General features: G+C 39.4%; 2 protein-coding genes across 2 annotated transcripts; one reads left to right on the forward strand and one right to left on the reverse strand.

The window, feature by feature from the left end:
* Positions 1 to 372: 372 nt before the first annotated feature.
* On the reverse strand, positions 373 to 22,827 carry LOC136435530 (polynucleotide 5'-hydroxyl-kinase NOL9-like). Its single transcript, XM_066429111.1, has 14 exons — positions 22,661 to 22,827; positions 21,028 to 21,294; positions 19,001 to 19,055; positions 18,219 to 18,518; positions 17,297 to 17,468; positions 15,872 to 15,971; positions 14,890 to 15,021; positions 13,923 to 14,050; positions 13,478 to 13,629; positions 12,229 to 12,314; positions 11,268 to 11,490; positions 10,678 to 10,759; positions 9,951 to 10,084; positions 373 to 1,714 (listed from the first exon to the last, which is right to left on the reverse strand). Exons 1-14 carry the CDS (start codon positions 22,735 to 22,737, stop codon positions 1,544 to 1,546), a joined length of 2,079 nt encoding a protein of 692 aa, XP_066285208.1. The 5' UTR covers positions 22,738 to 22,827; the 3' UTR covers positions 373 to 1,543.
* Positions 3,043 to 5,176, forward strand: LOC136435524 (tripartite motif-containing protein 3-like). Its single transcript, XM_066429105.1, has one exon. It carries the CDS (start codon positions 3,189 to 3,191, stop codon positions 5,058 to 5,060), a length of 1,872 nt encoding a protein of 623 aa, XP_066285202.1. The 5' UTR covers positions 3,043 to 3,188; the 3' UTR covers positions 5,061 to 5,176.
* Positions 22,828 to 23,002: the final 175 nt, after the last annotated feature.

Consider the following 23,002-nt stretch of genomic DNA (forward strand, 5'->3'; position numbering starts at 1 on the left):
AAGGCGAAAATGGAGTGTTTGCAGTGGTTTTAAGTTTGCGGCAGCACTATAGTCACATACTGCTACAGTATTGGACAAAAATGTTTGTGATACAGTCGCCGCGAAAACCGCTAACATAAAACTACCACGAATATTTCTGCATTTACAGTAGTTGAATTGTATTTGACCAAAATCCCAATGTGAACAGGGTCATATAGGAGACACACATGCATATGGCTGCATAAGAGCTCCTATAGCTAGTGCCTTCTTCATGACACAGATGACACTGGGAAGGAGATTGCATTCTTCTGGATATCCTGGGAATGAGATCACGCAGTATAAAAACATTCATCCAAACACATACAAAGAGAACACTGCGGGAGCATTTCTATAAAAAATCGGCATTTCTTTTACTGTTGTTTGAATCTGGTAATACTTAGAAACCATCTGTCACTCCTGGCTTTTGGCCAGAGGTCTGAAGGAATGATTTAGAAAACCACCTGTTACCGCATCAATCTTGTATGTTTACTATTCTACTGCTATGCCTGTAATGTAATACTGTAAAAATTGAATAAAATAGTGATTTTCTGTTGAACTTCTTGGTTTATATTGTACACATCAATGATAACATATATCATAAAATATAAATCAAAAGGACATATTAAATAAATGCCAACATTATTGTTATCATTATGGCAGAAAAAAATGACTATTAATAAAAGTCTTTGAGTTACCTCTCTTGTGTATCAGAGGATAGATTTTGTGTCCCAACAAAGGATAAATGGGGAAATGGAGAGCACTGCATGTATCTATGTCATGGTATTGCATTGCACAATGTTGCTCTGATTTAACTCGCACTTAGCACTAGGTTATCTTGTACACATCTGTACAGCAAACCTAAGCCCAAGTCTACAAGTTCACAGAACCCCTAAGGCAACCGTGACTCGACATTGTTGCCTTCACAACAGTAACGTTTATCCCTGGCCAATGGCAGATGATCAATTATCCTGTTGTGACCAATAGCCGTTCCTGTCCATCAATTTAAGGAGGGTTCCCCCAGGCAAGGTACTAGGGTCACAAGAGTTCATCTGAAATCCTGATGATAGGGACAACAAGCTTATCATTTTACTGTAGTCCCGTGTGATGTTTGTGGCCGTAGGCACTTGACCTATGCTAAAGCTGTACCAATTATTTGGGGGTTATCTACACATGGAGATAATTTGAAATTCTTTGACCTTCCTTCCAAAGTAGTTGACCTTGTTTTTCAGTAGTTGACTTTGAAATAGACATCAGTTCGCACTCAAACCCGCACTCAAATGTGTTCCAGCATCACATGCTATGAGTGCTGCATTTGAGGGCGTTAATGGAATATCTAACCTGTACGAACGCTTAGGAATACTAGTATTTCAGAGATAAAACGTTTACCCCCCTCCCCCCACAAAATACATAATGTTGAAGTGTGAACTATAAAACTACATTTTGTACTTCTAATCTAACTACTGGCTCATCCAATAAAAATAAAATATCAGTTCTGTTTCATTTAAAACATTACTGCACATAATTTTTAAGTTCTGAGTTCCTGGTGATTGGCACTAACGAATCCAATTCCCGATGTGCCCCCAGTTTGGCGACGTTCCCTCTGCAGGTTCTTTCTGATCCTTAGTGGAGTCGCACCGAAGATGTCTCCATCCGGTGAGAAGTCTGACGTCACATACGGCACAGGTCTTTCCACATTCTGTGGCGAAAAAAAGAAGATTGCTAAAAAAGGGCATGAATGACAATGTTTGTACTCCACATTTACCAGGGCTCCAAATTCCTTTTTGGGAATAGGTGCATTGGTGCAGCTAACTTAAACTTTAGTCACACAGAAATAATTTTGGACCTAACCCAAAAATTTAGGCACACAGAAATAATTTGAGTTCACAACAAAAAATGAAATGTTGGCAAAACATACATGTATTTACAAACCCTACTGCTTCTCTTAAGAACTTCAATCTGAAATTCTATAGCTAACTTCACAATTTCAAACAAGTAATACATCAAACAAAGTACAACAAAGGTTATACATGTATTGCATTTTATGATACTTAGATTTCCAGAATGCTCTGTATACTAGTGTTCAGTAGTACCTCTACCCTATAGCCTATAAAAATATTTAGGTGCACTGGGTGCCCAGTCAAAAATTAAAACATGCACCCCGTATTTCGAGCTCTTTTTACCCTTTCTGTGAATTTTATTCCATTTCAACTGAATATGTTAAACAGTAGTAGCCTGATGATATTTCTAGACAAGGGCAGATTAACCTCATACCTGCTGCCTAACCCTATGACAAATACAAGGGGTGCCAATCGGCTACCTTTGGAGGGAGAAGGTTAAAAGGACCTCTGATGGTATCAAGCACAAGTTGGGTTATACAGGATACTATGCTACACAGTAAAGGAATTCCTACAGGACCCTAAACTAATCAAGTCTTTGACTAGTACTTGTTATTTATAGTTCTACTGATGTTATCCGAATGCATATTTGGCTGTGCCACCGTGTGTGGTTTACAAAGACTCGTTAACAATGATAAGATTCTACTTTCATCTCGGCTTTGAGGTTTGTACGGCTGTACATTAAAGGTGAATCAATAAATCATTCCAAGCTCAAAAGGTCATCTGACCACCAGGCAATAAAGTACACCTGTGTTATACATGTTCGCTCTTTGTCCTCAGCATGGGAACAAGGAATGTTGGCACCAAAACCCATTATACCTTTTAAGCACTGTTGACGTACAAGTTACCGCTATACCGGTCTTACACTGGCGGCGTTGGCTAAACTAAACATTGGTAAAGATCATGTTGTCCTCTCAACTGCAAGCAAACATTGACTTATGATAACCGGTAATTGATTCAAAGCGTGCTATCAGCTTATTGCTTTATACAGGGTGATACCAACTTTCTTGACCATGGAGGGTTCTTTCAACTAGCTATAGATTATTAAACGACCTCTTCTTTACATGTACTGTTCAATCGTTATAAATAACCTCCACTTTGACCTTCCAAACTTACTAGGAGAGGTAAATTTGTTACTGTCTATACGAAGTATCTACAACATTACATGCATTCGAAATGTAAACTCAAGGTCAAATGCCTCTCTACCTGTAACCTAGCCATGGATTAGTCCATTCCAACCTTGATCTAGCGGCACTTTTGTGGAAAGAAAAGGTGATGGCTGAAGCAGTGCAGTCGAGTCTGTGTGGAAAACTTCGGGAAGAGCTTTCCTGCAGCATATGTCTGGAGCTGTTCTACAGGCCGAAGGTGCTACCTTGTAAACACACCTTCTGTCAGGACTGTCTACTGGATTGGGCCGGGGGCCAAGAGTGTTTTAAGTGTCCTGTCTGTCATCTCTGGGCGGAGCCGCCGGCGGAAGGCGTACCTGATCTACCTGACGGCCGTCTTGTCGAAAACTTGTGTGAACAAATCCGCATCCAGGCAGCCGTTATGGATGAAACCGCGGAGCAGCCACACCTTGCACACATGTGTAGCCGTCATCCCCAAGTACAACTGAAGTTGTACTGTAACAATTGCCATATAGCCATCTGTTCAGCGTGCCCTGGAAAGGTCCACGCAGGCCACAGGACTGTGAACTTGGAGAAAGCTTTGGAAGAAAGGATAACGGAAGATCGGGGATTGATCGTCGAAGGTAGGACCATGCTAGAGACCTACTGTGACTTCATCATAGGTCTGAGAGGCACAGAAAAAAAGCTGGAGGAACAAAAGCAACAGACAGAATGCAGCATCACGCAAGCCTACAATCAGATCCTGCAGAAACTCAGGGAGGCGAAAGACGACATGCTCTCCAAGGTCGAGCAAAAACACAAGCAGAACGTGGACGCGATACAGAGTCAGCGGGAGGGAATTTTAGCGGATCTATCCGAACTGTCTGCTGCCTGTGATAGTGCAGAGCTCAACATACAAAAGAGGGGAATGGGGATTCTTGAACAGGACACCGGTCTTATCAAAGTTGTGGGAAAGTATAGAGATAGAGCAGCACCATCCCCCATACCAACTGATGTTGCTGTCTTCCAGCCTACAGACATAACCAGTGCTGTCCAGACTTTAGGACAAGTCAATATTGAGCCCTTGAAGTCTGCATTGCTTAAGGTAGCACATAGGCAGGAACCGATAGGTAGCAGTGGCGGCGAAAGTCAGAAAAAAGATCTGCCAAAGAGAATAACATTTGGTGGGAAAGGTGTAAAGAAAGGCAAGTTTACGAGACCTCTTGGTGTGGCTGTGTCGGGGGATGGACATATCTTTGTAGCAGACTGCGGTAACGACAGAATCCAAGTCTTCAACTTACAAGGAACGTTCGTGCATAGCATTGTCACGAGGCTATCAGGCCACAGCAGGAAAACAATGGGTTTTGCATTCCAAAGAACACAGCATAGGTACAATGAGGTGATGTCTCCGCACGACGTGGCCATAGACGGAGATGCGAACTTATGGGTGGTGGGTGATACAGATATTTCTGACTTTGCAGTTAAATACACCACACAAGGCAGTCTGTTGGCAAAGATAGAACTACAAAAGACACGAGCTTGCAGAGGAATAGCTGTGGACACGAGAAGAGACCGTATCCTTGTCACACAAACAGTTGGAACATATCTCGAACAAGGCGTGGTGCAAGAGTTCAGGTCGGACGGAACGTTGGTAAAAATAGTGGGCAAGCGACAAGGCATGAACCACCCACAATACATCACAGTGGACAGGGAGGGGAACATTCTCGTGTCCGATTACTTTTCCGACTGTGTCTACGTTTACGACAACAGTGGTAGCTTTAAGTTCAAGTTTGGAGATCGGGCAAGCAGCGAGCATCGCCTTAAGTATCCCCGAGGCATCTGTACAGACAGTTCAGGTAACATTGTTGTTGCTGATGGTAGGAGTGGGTGCTTGGAAGTGTTTGACAAAACGGGAAGATTCGTAAAATCCATAACTACGGACAGCAGCGGACCCTGTGCCGTTGCCATGGCAAAACAGGGCCACCTAGTAGTGACTGATGAACGGGAGGATACAGTCACCATTTTTGAAAAGTTGATCTGAAATGAAGTCAGGCCACAGAAACTTCATTATACATGCATGGATGAAATGTACTGCAACACTACTACTACATGTATTAGTAAGGAAAGAAAACTCTGGCACATTTTTAATCAGAAGTTTTGTGCCATGTATACTAATTTTTTTCGCTTTCAGATGACTAAGGCATATCATATTCTGTCTGTTTTTGGTAGTTCTTAAAAGGATACGTATTATATGTTATGTGTTATACTATAGAGTGACTAGCATCAAGTTTTTTTGTACTTTTAAACTGACATGTCTTTCTTTTTTTGCTTCTCTAAGTCCAATACAATATTGGACAACTTGGACACTCTAAGTAAAATTAATGATTCGTGATTAATATGCAAATTCATTAAAACACAATGTACATCAAATACAGTAATTTTTCTGAGAGAGTCATGCATCCGGTATATATGCCTCTGATGACTCATGTGCTTTTAATTGATTGGGTCTACTAAGTGCTGTAGACAGCTGTAAATAGACCCAATGATTGACATGTCTAACCTGTGTGCTTAATGGGGCCAATGACCTGATCAACAGGCCACATCACATACCTTGGACTCCAATACAAATGCACTTAATGTGAAGTAAACTCACAACTTGACAATCTTAAATGCAGTAGTTTTTTTTTTTAATCATTGTCCACGTGTACTATTGGTTTTAATTTGGTACAGGGACCACAGATGGTATGAAACTATGATGCACAAAAAAAGGAGACAAAAAATCACCATGTTTTATCATATGCATCACTTAGGCCACACCAATCTAATTTCTTGGTCGACGGAATTAAAAAATGCTAGATTGGAAAATCAACATGAAAAGAAAATCTCTGAGGAAAGTTTGTATTTTAGTGCACACAGTATCAGGGGGTAAACAGGGTCAGGTGTAAGTTTTCACCCCAGCCTTCTGTTTTAATGATGTTCTTGTGCTAAAATTAAAAAAAAATCTGTTAACCAATAAATTAAATTGGTATGGCCTTAGTGTTCAACATTTCTTATGAATTCTTTTAAAAGAGTTTTCTGCTAAACCAAGTTTAGTACAAGTCAGTTCTGTTTTGCCGGAAATGTAACATGCCTATACATACAGCTACTTGCCTATGAACTCTGGCTAGGTACTGGTTTGCCCCCATTGGAACATTTTATGATTGTATAATTTTCAGACATACAAATCAGACTACTATCTCTCCGCAGAGAATCATACTTAAAATGCTGACCTTTCATATCAGATCTTAACAGTGTCCTGTCAAGTGACAAGAAAAACTCCAATCCTACAAAACCATTTGAGATCTATACAAATGTATGTTATCCATAATTCCATTTCAGAAGTGTGCATGCACATAAGCTTTGAGTTCCCTGTGAAATAAAATCTTCTCAGCCATGCTTGGCTGAACCACTATTCAATATAAAGACTAATAATAATACATAATACACTGCAATACAGCCAGCCATGCAGAACCTCTATTCTGAGATCCATTTTGCAATTCAGCAATTCTGCAATTTTATATCTGTACTGCATACAAAATGACAACCTTTATCAAATGTTCACTGTGGTATGGTGAACTTTTGACTCTTTCAATATAGCAGCTGTAATAAGGTAGCTAATGCATCAGAAGTAAGGAAAAAGCTGTAGGATATATTTTTTCTATAACATGCAAAGGGAGCATCTCAAAGACTGTAAGTTGTTTTGAGATGAAACTATTTTCATATGGAATTTGGGATAATTACTTTGCAAGATACTAAGTTTAAAGCAGAGAAGTATTAAACGTGGTTACAGAAAGGTGTGTGTGTGAAAATATGGTATTTCTCTTTTGTTATTTTGAATGTGTCATTTATAATTATTATTTTTTACTTCCCGTGGTTGGTGTCAACTTAAATCAATCAATACAAGATTATACACAGAGCCACGAATTCAACATTCAAAATGATAGATTGAATATCATAGGCTCCAAGAGCTATAAACAGGTACAACATTAAAACAGACATTGCTTTGTTCTCTAAGATGAAATATTTGAGGGCTGGAGTAATAGTTTACTTTAGCCTGATGCAACAATGACTAATAGGCTGATGGCCACACAACTTGGCAGAGTACAACATACAGCTTGCACACATCAGTGACTATATCCCGTCCAAAGTACAAAAACCTTCCATTAATCTCTACCATGGAATGTTAACACCCTTCATCTTGACCATCTTTGAGGGTCTGCATGGGGGGATCCTGGAAACACTTAACAGTACATTTAGGAGGGCCAGCTACTTCTAGTTAAAGGTTTTGGTAACACGTTTGTTGGATTATTCAATTAGATTCATGTGCAAAACTAGGCTGAGAACACTGACACAACCGAATGCTCCATTGTGACCAATCTGGCGAGCAACTTTGCAATGTGAATAATTTGTCTATAACGAATAACGATTAATTAAGGAGAACAAATATGATCATAACATGCTCAGAATTAAAGAGACCAATTACGCTTCACATATAATTTACTAACAATACTTAACGTTAAAATAGAGCAGGCCAGCCACAATTAAGTGAATTGAAATAGCTTGCTACGCCTCATGGAAAAAGGCATGCAGACCTCCATCTTTGATTGGTCAGTTCTGTAACATGATACTTTAGGCTTTAACTGCTTGGATCTTAATTGATCTCTTTTTATGTGATTAATCCAAGATAAATATACACTTTAAAAGTTAACCATCCAAGGAAATCTACCTTAAGCTCCTCTGATGGTCAAGAGACAAATTAAGTCGGAGTAGAGGCTTAGATGAAGGTCAAGTTGTAAAGAATTTTTGTGTTTCCAAACTGGGGTTTGATAGAGGAGAATTTTTTGAAAAACGTGTACAGTATTTGTCATATGTTATGTGGCACATGTTCATATTGCAAAACAATTAATCAGTGAAATGTAACAATGCCTGTCTGTAACTAATCAAGTACCTACATATGTAGTAATTACACAGCTCTAATCTTGTTAGGTATGTGTAACTTGCCAACAGATATTTCCTCTGAATTAATGTCCTGAACAACATAGCAGAGTATGGGAATGTTTAACCCTCTCCCTGCTGCCTATCACCAAAACCAATCTACAAATGAATATGAATTGGTATTGAAATTTTCTTTTTATTTGAGTTGAATGTGTGATAGTTGTGTGTCGATTTGTTGAAAAAAGAGAGAACGCTAGCGACCCCAAAAAATACCCCTCCCAATGAAATGGTATGGCTATCCTGCGACGTCACAAAATCAAGATGGCGGCCACCACACATGCCAACGGATCCAACAAAGGTTTTGCCAAGCAAACCTGTAATTTAGTTCCAAATGGCTACCTAAACAGGGAGAATACTAGAAGGTTAATGATGCCAATGTGTCCTAAACATGGAACGACTAATATTAGAACTAATATTGAACATTCCATGGTTGCCCAGGTACATTTAGATCTGTCATTGCTGCAGCCAGGATTTTGTTGTGGAAAACATTTTTACCTATGGGGTTCTTTTGTAGACTTTTGCGACAAGCAAGTGCCAAAGGCATGCTGCCCGATGAATTTGGGAAAATTCGACCCTCTGAAATGGCATTTCTTGCATTTTGAGAGGATTTTGAAGTCAGAAACAGAGACCATAGATAACAGAGGTGTCAAGACAAGATGCATTGATCATTCTATTCGGTACCTCCAAATACTGTAAATGCAGAAATATTTGCAGGGATTTAATTTTGCGGTAGGGAGAAAATGGAGACTCAGTGTTCGCGGTGGTTTTGAGTTCATGTTTGAAACAAAAGAAACGTTACAGCCACACTATAGAACGGCTTTCCGCAGTGGTTTTAAGTTCGCGGTAAAGAGATCAACGCGAAAACTGCGAAAATGAAACTACCGCAAACTTTTCTGCATTTACAGTATGTGTGTGGGTTCTTCCAATTCCCCTGCCTATGGCAGTTTATGCTGAAATACGCACCTAGAAATATGGGGTCAGTCTATCTGAATATGAAAATGTAAAAATTTTATAATTTTTTCAATATTAACCCCCCTGTACATACCCCCTGAAGTTTGTACCCTGGCTATGTACTAAACTAGTATAAAGGTATGCTAGCAAACATAATGCCTTAAAGTATAAGTACTTTGAGGTCAGAAGACATTTAAGTGAATATCTGAACTCCAAATCTATTCTCCACACAGATATAGACTATTTCCAAATCACCCCCATTGCAAAAATGGACTAGTCCCACTACATCATGTTCAAACTTCAAGGGGTATGTACAGGGGGGTTAGACTCCAATGATTGCCCAAATTTTGTGATTTCTGTGCTTAGATAGACCATTTCCATATTTTGAAATTTGTATTTCACAAAGTTGGAATTAAAGGCATCCAGAGCATTTCATGAGGCTTGAAACTTGAATAAAAACTCCAATTACTAGTCACTCCTACACATAGTAAGTTTCAATAACACTATACCATTAAATATCGACATTAAAGGAGCAAAGATACGATGTCGTTGTGTGGTGAGAACTGATAGAAAATCCAAGCCCAAATAGACTGACCCTGACTGTCCATCACAATTAGCGGTTCGACCAATGAGAGAGTGACTGCATGCCCGTCAAATATTTGCATTTTTATATTCTAATTTTGCATTTCTACGTTTTGACGGAGGTGGGCGGGGCTATGATATCGGTCTATTTACACTAGGTGCGTGAATCTAAAAGATCACAATGTAGCTTATTTTGTGCCTCTTTTGAGCACTTTTGATAAGAAATTCGCATGCAAATGTGGTAAACAGTGGCATTGAATGTCAATTTCATAAAGATTACAGCAACTAGAATATTTCCAGTTTTCAAGTCTCATAAAATGCTCTGGGTGCCTTTAATACCCCACCCTCCTATACCTGTTCTTACCTGTTGTAACATGAGGGGTGTGGGGACGGACAGGGCACCACACAGCAGGACGTTAACCCTTAGCAGCCTATCCTCCTCCACAGACGTCAGGATGTAGAACAGTTTCCTCTCCATGTCTATGCCGCGCACTACACCTGAGAGGCGCACAGGAAAAAGAACCAAACTACTGTAAATGCATTTAAGTTTGCATGGTTTTTATTTCGGGCTAAGGTCACACCAATTTCATTTCTTGGTTAACGGATTCTATTTTTGATTTTATCAACACAAGAAATCATGAAAACAGAAGGCTGGGGTGAAAACTTGCACCTGACCCTGTTCACTCCCTGATATTGTGTGCATCAAAGTAAAAACATTCCTCTGAGATTCTGTTTTCATGTTGTTTTTCCAATCTAGCATTTCTTTTAAATTTTTTTCTTATTCCGTTAACCAAGAAAATGAATTGGTGTGGCCTAAGGGCCTAAGGGGAAAATGGAGTGTTCGCAGTGGTTTTAAGTTTGGGGCAGCGCTATAGTCACATACTGCTACAGTATTGGACAAAAATGTTTGCGGTGAAACGGTCGCCTCGAAAACCATGAACATAAAACCCCCGCAAACATTTCTGCATTTACGGTAACTGCCAACTATGTCTCTTTTCCAGTGAGAGATTTACTTTATAATTTTGAGCCAAAATCGTTAGAGAAAAGGGAAGACGAGACTTTCTGTCTGTCACTGTAAGGCTGTTCCTTACCTATGCCAAAAGCCTGGCAGATGGGTGTGTCCTGCAAAACAACTGGTCCATCAGGCAGCGCCCCCTGTCTCAGTCTGGATAACTGCAGCATAGAAGGACAAGTACATCACTGTCATTGACTATCATGATCTTCTAAACAAAAGCAGCCATAGATTCTTAACTATGTAAATAACCAAAAACACTAAAATGAAATCTTCTTGAGACCTTTAGTTCTAATTTAACTACTAGCCTAGAACAGGAATTAGAAAACAAGGTTTAGTTCATGATATTACATTCAGAAACATACAACCGACTAGCATGTTAGGCACAGTTGTTCAGTTACAAACACTTCATTTTGATACCAAAAATAAGTCATTATGAAGTTTTTGGTATCAATTTGGATTCTTCTGTTTCAAAAAAAGTAAAAGTTTGTTTGTAACTTAAAACAAACAAACAAACAAACAAACAATCAAGTGAATAATCTCTTTTTAGGAGGTGTGTTTCCATGGAAAGGCTTTGGTCCCATCCAATTAGAAATGTTAGATCAAATCAATCATTTCTTAATACATACATTATTCATGTTAGGACAAACAAAATGAGTACACATATACCTCCTTGTCATCTGCCTGGCACAAGGCTACAACGCCGGCGTTCAGCACGTACATGATCTGTGAGGGGGGGACGTCAGCGTTGCAGATGTGCACGGCCACCGTGGTCCACGGCACCGCCCTGGGGGTCAGGCCGTTCAGGGGGAGGACCCCCCGGGCAGGCTGGAGGGAGCTGAGAGTGGCCATCAGAGCCATGGAGCGGAACTCTGAAGCTGTGAACCAGGTGCTGAAAAAAGGACGGACAGACTCATAAGTGTATGTGCACGTATGCATGATGCGGAATACAATGTGTTGTATTTTAGTTATGTCATGCCTTGTCATACCCACCCGAGAAAATTAACACACATTTCAATGCGGAATGCGCCAGAAGTTGAGGGAGTTTTGTGTTTTGAACAAGAAACTGTAACAACATTGATTCTAACCTCCGAATCTGGTATTCGAATATCCGACGGCGGCGCAACCGGCGTGCTCGAAATGCATTCGCCTATTCCATGGAAGCCTGTGTGATAACACTCCCGAACCCTAAGTGATCCGGATAGTTATCACATGGTCTAGAACACCCGTATCAGGCCCAGGTATGACATAAGTATGTTGACAATATCTATAGCTGTGCATAATATGCATAATACATATATCTGTGCTAGCTATGTGTTATGATAATGCCCAATATATCCTGAAATCTGCATTTTGACACAGAAAATAATTATGTACCAAGTCTTATGTACCAAGTATCTACTAAATGTACAATAACTTTCCCTGAGATTTACATGCATTTCAATCCCTATTATATTGATTAGTCCACAATGGTTCTGAAATGTATATAAAGAAAGTGAACAGAGAGATGTCCAAAACAAAAGTGAGATGCCCTGTAAAAATCCTTCATAGGTAAATCAATTAAAGCTAAGTATTAGGCAGCAAGGCATTAGTGTCAGTCCTATAGTTTGAACACACAGAAGTGACTTACTGTCTTGTCATGTCATTTCCAACTTGTAGGTACACCAACTCTGGGTTGATAGGGATAATGTCATCACCTTCTTTGTTTGTCTCTTCCTGTTTAAACAAAGACAATTACCACAGTATTCAATGAGAGGAATTAAAGGCACCCAGAGCATTTTATGAGGCTTGAAAACTGGAAATATTCTAGTTGCTGTAATCTTAATGAAATTGACATTCAATGCCACTGTTTACCACATTTGCGTGCGGATTTCTTATCAAAAGTGCTAAAAAGCGGCACAAAAATAAACTACATGGTGATCTTTTCGTTTCATGCGCCTAGTGTAAACAGACCGATACCATAGCCCCGCCCACCTCCGTCAAAACGTAGAAATGCAAAATTAAAACATGCAGTCCCTCTCTCATTGGTCGAACCGCTAATTGTGATGGACAGTCAGGATTAGTCTATTAGGGCTTGGATTTTCTGTCAGTTCTCAACACACAACGACATCATATCTTTCCTCCATTAATCTCCATATGGTAATAGTGTTATAATTGAAACTTACCATGTGTAGGAATGACTAGAAATTGGAGTTTTTTTTCAACTTTCAAGCCTCATAAAATTCTCTGGATGCCTTCAAGTATGACCAAAGAAATAACATTTCCACATGTTTTCTGTATTCAGGTTATTCCATGAAACATAGGCTTTTGGACTGGACAGTTATAGTTTTTAAGAAGATTTGAATTGTTACAAAATAGCTTTACATCTGAATGTATTCATGTTACGCTCATGTTATTGTGATGTATTGTAACGTTTTCCCCCTCGCTACAAAAAGAAAATCTAAAAGTGAACCAAAACAAACTCACACAATCTTTCCGAAAATAATTTCATCAGGTTGGTAGTATATAGGATATAGGAGATTCTTTGTACACAACCAGGTATAGTTCTCACCTGCTAACGTTTCGATCAGACACCTTCTTCAGAGCTTCTGACTGGAGTACTGCTTCTCACCGCTATAAGTAGCCGATGTAGGTGGTGCTTTTGCGGTGAGAAGACTGTCCCAAACGTGGCTAAGTTTGTATCCCCCCTCGTCTCGGTTCATTTGTCGTTTGGGACAGTCTTCTCACCGCAAAAGCGCCTCCTACATCGGCTACTTATAGCGGTGAGAAGTAGTACTCCAGTCAGAAGCTCTGAAGAAGGTGTCTGATAGACATCAAAACGTTAGCAGGTGCAAAGAATCTCCTATATCACACAATCTTTCCTTCCTTCTCTCTGTTACCTGTATATTTGCATATGTCCAGCCAGGTTGTGTATGCAGGTATTCAGGAGAGAGTTCTGGTAAGTCTTGTGCAGATTTCCTCCCCTTCAGCTGTAGAATGTGGGAAGGGTGCACCAGGTGAATTGTGTCCATCAGCAGGTGCAAACCCATACCTACAGGGATGATATCATTGGCATCAGCATATATTAGCTTCTGTCATTACAATACTTTTAGCAGGGTATTATACACATGAAGAAATAAATAGGTAGCTTACCAAATCATCATACCTTTAGGAGAAATGTATAAGGTTACAGTACCACAATTCTACTTTTTGATGAATATGACGATGTTGTATTACATAATTTTTTTTTATTCTTATCAAATGTTCATCGTCTGAAGTGGCAGATAAAACAAAGTGTTGATATTTCCTGATTAGCATAAAAAATCACTGTTAGATGACCCTTACCTTGTGTCCACCCCATGGTGTTGACAATGAGTGGTGCATCCCCCCTGTAACCTTGGTGCACGTACTTCAACGTTCTGACATACCTGTCTGGGTCATCACCTGGGCTCAGGTGGCCGTAGTAACAACACCTGGGAAGGACAAAAAAGTATTAGGCCTTCTTTGTCTTACTAAGCCTACAATATGTCTGATTAAAACATTCAGTATACTGTGATTCTTGTTTCTTTCACTGTAACTTTATGTTCACTGTTTTCACGGTCACCACTGTACCGTGAACTTATCATCACCGTGAAAAACCTGTTGTTACTATTTATGATTCCTTGACACATCCATTCTGTAAATCACTTGGCGCCACCATGAAGTTGAAGTTCAGTGAAAATGTACATTTTCCTTAAACCGTGAAATTTTGCTACCGTGAAGATAAAGTGAATTACAGTACTCTGACTGTCTCTATTTACATTGTAAACCAACGCACGTTAGCAGAAAACAAAATATCTAGGTGCTTGTACACACACAAAAATTTCCCATGCGGCGCTACCAACTACGCTATCGGTGGCGTGGTGAGAGAACAATTAGTTCAAAGAAGACACTTGAAGTTTACACAAAGAAATACCTTGCTTCCTTGTGATATGAGTTTTCAGGCCGTAAAATCTCATTTTTCAATGACTTATGGTTGACAAAGCCTCCAACAGATAAGGTCACACTACAATTTACAAATTGTCCGATCACAATTAGAAAACATTGAATACCAGCACAAAAGAAATCCAACATTTGCAAGCAAATGTAGAATATTTCACTACCACTCCCTCCCCCATGTAAAAATGGACAATTACAACATTACCACCATCCAAAATTGGACCATTACTAAACAACCCTCATGCATGAATGTATCATTCCAACATTGTCCTAATCCATAAATGAACCATTCCAAAATTAGACCCCATTCCAAAAATAGACTATACTTTCTTACCTGTCAGGTGTCTTCTGATGGGTGAAGGGTGGGCCGACCGTGGGTGTGTTCACGTGGGTCAGGGACACAAACCCTGATGGAGTGAACTCTGTCTGCCCAATGTCACACTCTAGGTGGTACACCTCTTCACAGCTGAAGATGTACAGGGAAAGAGGGAAAATTGTATGTAAAATCAAGCAAATCATGTGTTTTTCAAAGTGGTAGTAGTAGACTGGTTCATTATTCCCCCACAAGAAGGGTAAAAGCTGTTAGTAGTGAGCCAACAGTGAGCTAAATTATACAGCTTTGTCATCACATTGTTATTGTTGTGGCATCGTGTGGCGCAATCGGTAGGGCGTTTCGCCCAGAACCGAGAGGTCCCGCGGGTTCGAAACCACTGCTATGCCCCAATGTTGTGCCCTTGTGAAAGGCACTTAACAGGATTTTCATCACTCCACCCAGGTGTGAATGGGTACCTGACTTCAGTTGGGGAAGGTCGTATTGAGGTCACTTGCTGGCGTCGAATGGCAGCCGCCCAGACCCTTGCGACAGTTCCACAAAGTGCAAGTGTGGTGCAAATATGTATCTGTTGTGTATTATGTGATTGTAAACCCTGCAGTAATTCAGCACTGGCTGCCATTGCAGGGGTCATTTCTGACCAATAAACCATTATTATTATCTATCTATTACAGAACTCTAAAAACATGCATAAGAATCATACAAATCATATACAGCCAGCAAACCATATCAAAATGGATCTTAATATTTACGAAAACCAGTGGGATTCAACGGCTATGAGACCACATGAAATAAATGAAGTTCCATACAAACAACATATCAATTCAAATTGTGGCAATGTGAATTTGGTTCCTGGAGAAAGTAAAATTTTGTTGGAGGACAACTGTAGGACGAAAACATGTATTTTTCTGAAGTAGATGCCTTCAAAAATCTTGTAAAATATGTAATAACTAACTACATACTATAAATCTATTTCTCTCCTTACCTGGAAAGCATAAGGTTGATGAGAAACCTGGCCAGAGTAGACTTCCCTGAGTTCTTGCCTCCACACAACAGGATCACTGGTGCCGTGGTGCCTTTGGTAACTAAATGTACATGTGTATAACAAGTTAGCTTAAATATTTTACTTAGCGGTATTAACCTGGAAGTAGCCTTTAAAGGGACGTATTGTAGAATTTGGTGGGCAAAAACTACAAATAGTCAGAATTTAGAAGAATCTACATTCAGATTCACATTTGTAACTTATTAGTAACTTATTTCCAACTATTCCTGTCATTTTGTCCCATTTCCATCATCAATGAACGACGATAAACGCAAAACAAGCAAAATTTGGTTTATTTACATATTAACTAGCGGACCCCGTTTTCTAATATGCAAATAAGCCAGCGTAGAACGCTAAGAAAAATCCGAATTGACCGTTGCGGTTGGCGTTCGAGCGTCACAGGAAAATCACCACAAGTGTACAAACTTCAGAACGTTGCGCGTTCAATCGCGTGTTCGGTGGTTCGTCGGAATGTTGGACAAAATGGCGGACAAGTCAAGCGGGGGTGGGAATTGCGTATATAATTTTTTTCAAGACGTTTGCACGACACTACAATGTTTGTATCCATACGTGATGAATATTGCTGTACCGGGTAAAAAGGCATATTCGACTAATAATAATGTAGAAAGATAAGCAAAAACAGTGAATTTTGTTTTATGTTCCGGTTACAATACGTCCCTTCAACATTATGTACATTATCATATCATTACACATCAAATTACATGGACAGCTAAACAGAAGCTTAAATGGCCATAAAATGAGATTTAATGAGATCTGACAGTTGCAGGCTATTCAGATTCCCTTATCGTCAAATAAAACAGCGCAACAATCAACGTCTACTTCTTAAGAATGCGGTCCCAAACGTACATACTTTGCGCTTGGGAACGTATCTATAAGCAGCGACACCTGTGCTGCAGTGCAATGTGAACCAGTCAGAATTGCCCTGAAGAAGGTGACAGATGGTCACCGAAACGTTGGTTGAATATATCACTTGGTTGTGTACAAAGATTCCCCAATCATATACATTTGTATAAAAAGATTGCCTACATTGTATTTTCACCCCGACCAATCGATCACATTGAAACTCAGATTTGTATCAGCCATGACCCGACAAATCGCTTTCTAACTTGTGTTAACGAATAAATCTGACAAAACAAAAATAAACACGCCAGTGAGATGGTTGAAGGTGTCAGCTTCCAAAAGATGTTTTCAGATTGACAATTTTGGCACTTTCAAAGTGATTGAATAAGTCCGCGATTTAACGTTTAGAGAAAAGTAGTAGAAACTATTTTTTCTGAACGTTAAATCAAGTTTCAATGAGATTAATTGGTTTCGGTGATTTTTAAAGAACAAAGGACACCTACACACCTGCATGTTCCACCTGTTCCATGACGTCTGACAGAGCTGACCTGACAGGTTCAGGTGTGAACAGCCGCGGTGAGGAGGGGTCGTCCACCACGTGGAAGCCAATGGACTCCAGGTGCTTACTGTCCTTTAATGACATCACTCTTTCTACCACCTTATCCTTGCTCTTGTTTTCCTATACATGAAAATGGAATTTCTTATTACAAATTCTGTATCAACTTGAACATGTGATAAAACACAAATTGAAACAATATTTGACAATCACATGATGAATTTGCTACATCACATTAAGTTCAAGCCTCCAAAGATTTACATTGTATAGTAAGATCATGAAGCCCAAATACAAGTATCAAAATCATTTGTCAAAATGACATAAGCGGCGAACAGAATTTGATCGGCGTACATAAAGGTTTATTAGGCCACACCAATTTAATTTCTTGGTTAACGGATTTTTCTTTTCAAAAAAAAAATAATTTTTTTTTCTAAAAATTTTTTTTTTTGGAAAATAAAAATCCGTTAACCAAGAAATTAAATTGGTGTGGCCTTAAACTGAAACATGCACAATCAGAGATCAAAAAACTTTCATGTCGGTTTTCTGCGTAAACCGTCCCCTTTTAGCTGGCCAATTTGCTAGTTTTTTATATCATTTTTGTAATCTCTAAAAACCTTTTATGCCAGTTTGCAGTTGGTACTGTAAATTGATTTACTTTTGCCGTGGTTTTATTTTGTGATAGGACTAAAGAAAGGAGGTTTTTGTTGTAATTTAGATTCAAGGTTGAAAAACATTTACAGTACAATAGTCATACAAGGGAGACATATTCACAGTGTCATGAATTGGCGGTATAGAGGTCACTGGTAAAGCTACAAAAATAAAATAAAATGTAAAAGATAGAAGATCTACAGCATTTCAAACCTAAGCACTTACCCAGTAGAAGACATTAGCATACTCCTTCACACTTGTCACATAATCCACCATTGGACACTTCAACTTCTGAAGCAGCACCACAACAGTGTCCTCCTTGATATCCTCCCCTAAAAGTTGTTTCACGTGCTCTGACTCTACTACTTGTTCCTCATCTTGTGGTAGGGGAGTGATGAAGAGAGCTGAGTGCGTCCTTGGTGCATAAACAGGTAAAGGTTTCTGTCCAGGGTGGAGGGTACATCCATAGATGAAGACAGATCCATGTAGACAGCTGACCAAAGCTTTTCCATGGAAACACACCTCCTAAAAATACATTATTTGCTTATTTCTTTGTCTATTGTAATTTACCACCTTTCTTGAAACAGTGGAGTCCAAATTCATAACAAAAACTTTGACATGACTTACATTTGTATCTTTGGTATCAAAACGATGTGTTTGTAATTGAACAACTTTGCCTAAAATGCTTGTCCGTTGTATGTTTCTGAAGTAATATCTGTAATATCATGAAGTAAACATTGTTTTCTAATTCTTGTTCTAGGCTATAGTAGTTGAATGAAAACTAAGGGTCTTAAGAACTTTTAAGTTTTTGTAAAATGTGTGTTTTTAAAAAAAAGGTGTTACAAAAAGAAATAATGATTTGTTTTTATCATATTCTAGTTTTATTAGTTTCATGTGTTGAAAATACATGTCTGCTTCAAGCATTTATATATGTTTTAATTCTACAATGTACATCTAGGGGAATCAATCAGTATTTTTGGTACCAATAAGAGATAAATAATACTAACCTGGCAATGTTCTATCACTAAGATATACTCCTCTCCATGTTTCTGCTCGATTACCCTAGACAAACAACAGTAGACTAGTTTTTATCAAAGTTAAGATAGGAAAGCATGCTATATGCAGCAAACAAGGAAAGAAATAACTTTGAAGGAAAATTATGCATGCTGTTATTGTAGTAAAATTGCATGAGTTTTAAAACAGTTGTAAGATACAATAATACTGTCAATAGACTTGAAAATATTCTTGAATAGACTAGCACACTATATAATAATAATAATTTTATTTGCAAGTTCTTGCCTGAGGGCTAATTGCAACATGAAACAATACTAACTGTGCAGATTGTGCGAGTTAACAATGTTGACTAGTAGAACACATGGCTATTCTAAAAACTACTACGGAATACAATCTACGCTTTTAGGGTTTGACTTCTTTTTTGGAAGCAGTGGAAGACGAAGTGTCCCACTTTTTTTAGTAATGAGTGGGTTTTTGGAGGTTAACAAGGTTCTAGTTTTATTTTCATCAGTAAACATTTGGAAATTGTGGTAAGTTTTGGAGGCTTCTTTAAAAAGCTCTTTTTTTTCCCGATCATTGAAGGGGCAGTTTGAGATAAAATGTATTTCGTCTTCCACCGCTTTTGACATACAGTAGTTACATAATCTTTCCTCCAAAGGTAACTTTTTGTACCGCCCTTTCTCAATTTCAAGAGGGTGGGCGCTAATTCTAATTTTGCTAATTGCCGATCTTAGCTCAAAGTTATCTAGTAACAGTAAATATTTTTCCATTGAGTATTCTGTTTTTAGTTTTTTGTAAAATCTTAATTTACCATTATCTGAAGACAATTGATAAAGAAATGTTTGAATGAATACATCTTCCAGCCTTTTCCTCAACAATGCACATATACGCTTCTTATCTAAAGGTAAATTCATAGAGTTCCAAAGGAAAGAGTAACCAGTATTGTCTAATATTTCTTTCACATGTTGTAGCCAGGAATTTTTACAGCTGTTAACCGGTATATGTTGTTGACATAGTAATGCGTCTATCTGCAGAGGATGTGTGGAAAAGTCTAATTGTTTAAGACGTAACCAGTACTTGACTACACGAATGGATACCTCTACGTCTGTGGGGAAAATTCCAAGTTCTGCTCTGCAGGCTGAATTACATGAATTTCTGTGTACACCTAGAACATTTTTACAAAATCGGTTCTGAGTGATTTTGACTAATAATATGGCCTCCGTCGGTCAGTATTGACCATGGTAAAATCCTAATTCACAACAGCCCTACAGCATCGACTATGGCTGAACAGCCCTATACGAGAATGGCAGTCTCTGCCACAAAATTCACATCTGTAAGCTGACTCAGTTCTGTTGCAATTGTCATTTGAATGAACTTTGCCCCAGATCTCACAACCATATAATGCAATGGGTTTAATACACCTGTTGAATAATTTGAGCTGTGCCTATAAGACAGGGCTCCACTGAAGAATCTTAGAAAGCCACTAGAAGACCCATTATCGAAATCGACACTTTGTTTACCCACCTACCAAATATCATAAGGATCCATCCATAGCTTATCTTAAACTTAAAGTCTTATAAGCCCATTTGTAGATTTAAGTACGCACGTAGAGTAGAGTAGAGTAGAGTAAAGTAGAGTAGAGTAGAGTAGAGTAGAGTAGAGTAGAGTAGAGTAGAGTAGAGTAGAGTAGAGTAGAGTAGAGTAGAGTAGAGTAGAGTAGAGTAGAATTTTCGGTCAGGTAGGACTGTTCAAAGGTCTGTGTAGTGTCAAAGGTGATGGCCTGAGAAGTAAACAAAACCCGTCTGGACACTTTTATGCAAATCGAGACAATAGCAGAGACGACAACTGCGACAACTGTTTACAAACCAGGGGCCTTCACCTGTGACACTGCACATGCGTACTCTAATCTACGAATGGGCTTATTATGCTGTCAACTGACATACAGACAGCACTAAAAACATAACCTTCTCGGCAAAGGTAACTGCAAGCAATACTGAAAGTAAATCCTATATATACTTACCTACAAGTGGGATGCCCTAAAGTTGACGACAACGTTGACAATGAGTCAGGCAATGGAGAACTGCTAACTCTTTCTCCGTGTTGAGTATCATGACCACTAGGTGCCAGAGACTTAGCACTCTGAAGTTTTAGTCTCTCATGTTTAGTCGCTAGTTTTGACTGGACATTTTTTACCAGGCTCTGGTCTGGTATCAGGCGTGCTGCCTCTGCGACGGCTTTACGTGACACGGTCGTCTGGCCGTTGGAACCTTTGGAATCTGTTATAGACCTGTTGAGGAAAGATAGTCCATGAATGAATGTAACAGGATGGTTCTATCATATTTATACAACAGTCATTCTTAGGATCCTAAGACAAATGTACCTACACCTTAACAGAGACTAGACAACATCAACCAGCTACTAGTACTGAGTGGCCACACCAGAATCAACGGCTACAAAAACTGGAAGAACCCAGAGTTCTCAGCAAACTATCCAAACTGCGGTGCTCTGGAGACTACCAGACACTACCTGTACCACTGCCCTCTGTACGAAAAGGCAAGACAACACATGCTGCTAGAAACTGAGAGTTTATTTGAGACGTACAACATTGCAGAGGAAAGTAGAGACACAGACATCGTCACTCTAGCCGGGATGAGAGAAGACCTCCCCGAGACAATCAACAAGCAGATGTACTTAGCATTCTCCCGCTACATCGAGAGTTCGCACAGACTCGAAGCGATCTCCTAGAAACACTTCTAGCATCACGAAAGCACAAGTCACCAAGATTCAAATACTAGTACCTAGAGGGACAATCGACTTGTAACTGAACCAACTGAAACAATGAGCACCAAGAGACCACGTCTAGCGATATAATACTTTTAATAGACGTTAAGCAAGGACAACAACAACAACTAATGTACTGCAGACTCTCACCTACTAGTACCTGCACAGACTCAGACCTGCGGGAAGCGAATGAAGTCGCACTGAACTGGATAGAGATAAACGACAAGCTATGATGATGACAGGGATGTCCCTGTGGCTTGGATGGTATTTAAAACTTGGCCTCAAAGTTGAGCTCCTAGTTCTAATAAGATCACAACTGGGAGACCCCGGTTCAAGTCCTGGGGTCAGGACATCTCGGTTGGGGCTGCACCGTCTTTTGGAATGGACGCCAACGTAAAGAATTAAGGAGTGCCTGTGTTCAAGGAGGCGCCTTGAGCAGGTTAAACGGGAAGGGCTAGTGTAGTATAAGTACACCCATAATTTTTGACTTGTAATGTGGTGCATATTTATTCCATGTGCTTACAAATAGACATTATGAATTTATAAGAAACGTTGACAACCTCTGCCCGTAAAAACATACCCTGCTACTGAAGCATGAAGGAAACTTGCTGACCTACATGTATGTGCCACTAGACACTACAAGGGCCTGAACGAACGAACATACTTTCACATAACCACAGAGCTTTGGAACACCCACACAAACCCACCATGACAGTTGAGTGAAAAGGAATTCAACAACGAAGAGCGGTCTAAACTGGAACAGTCCTACCTGACCAGAAATTCTACTCTACTCTACTCTACATCTACTACATGTACTTCTAGCCCCCCTCCCCCATGCATGTGCACACTCGATATCATAAAAGACGCCTTACCGCAAAGCCTTTGCTCGTTCTTCTGCTTTCGATTTCCTAGGTCCTCTTTTCCTCTTCTTCCTAACTGCTTGATCCATGTTATTTGTCCTCCGATGGTGTTCACTGGCTCGAAATATTGCTAGGAGCAAAACTCGGCGTGAAAGTTTCACATGTGCGCCGCCATGACAGTGGACTACCCCATTGATGGATAGGATTGTATGAAATTATTTGATATGACGGCAATATTCTCAAAACTGCTGATATTTGTGGTATATCTCATATTAGTGTTACATGTTGTATAACAAGTATTTCTATTCTTTTATCAATTATTCTTTATCCATTCACGAAAATAAACGATTTCAC

The sequence above is a fragment of the Branchiostoma lanceolatum genome, chromosome 5 (assembly GCF_035083965.1).
Source record: "Branchiostoma lanceolatum isolate klBraLanc5 chromosome 5, klBraLanc5.hap2, whole genome shotgun sequence".
NCBI lineage: Eukaryota > Metazoa > Chordata > Leptocardii > Amphioxiformes > Branchiostomatidae > Branchiostoma > Branchiostoma lanceolatum.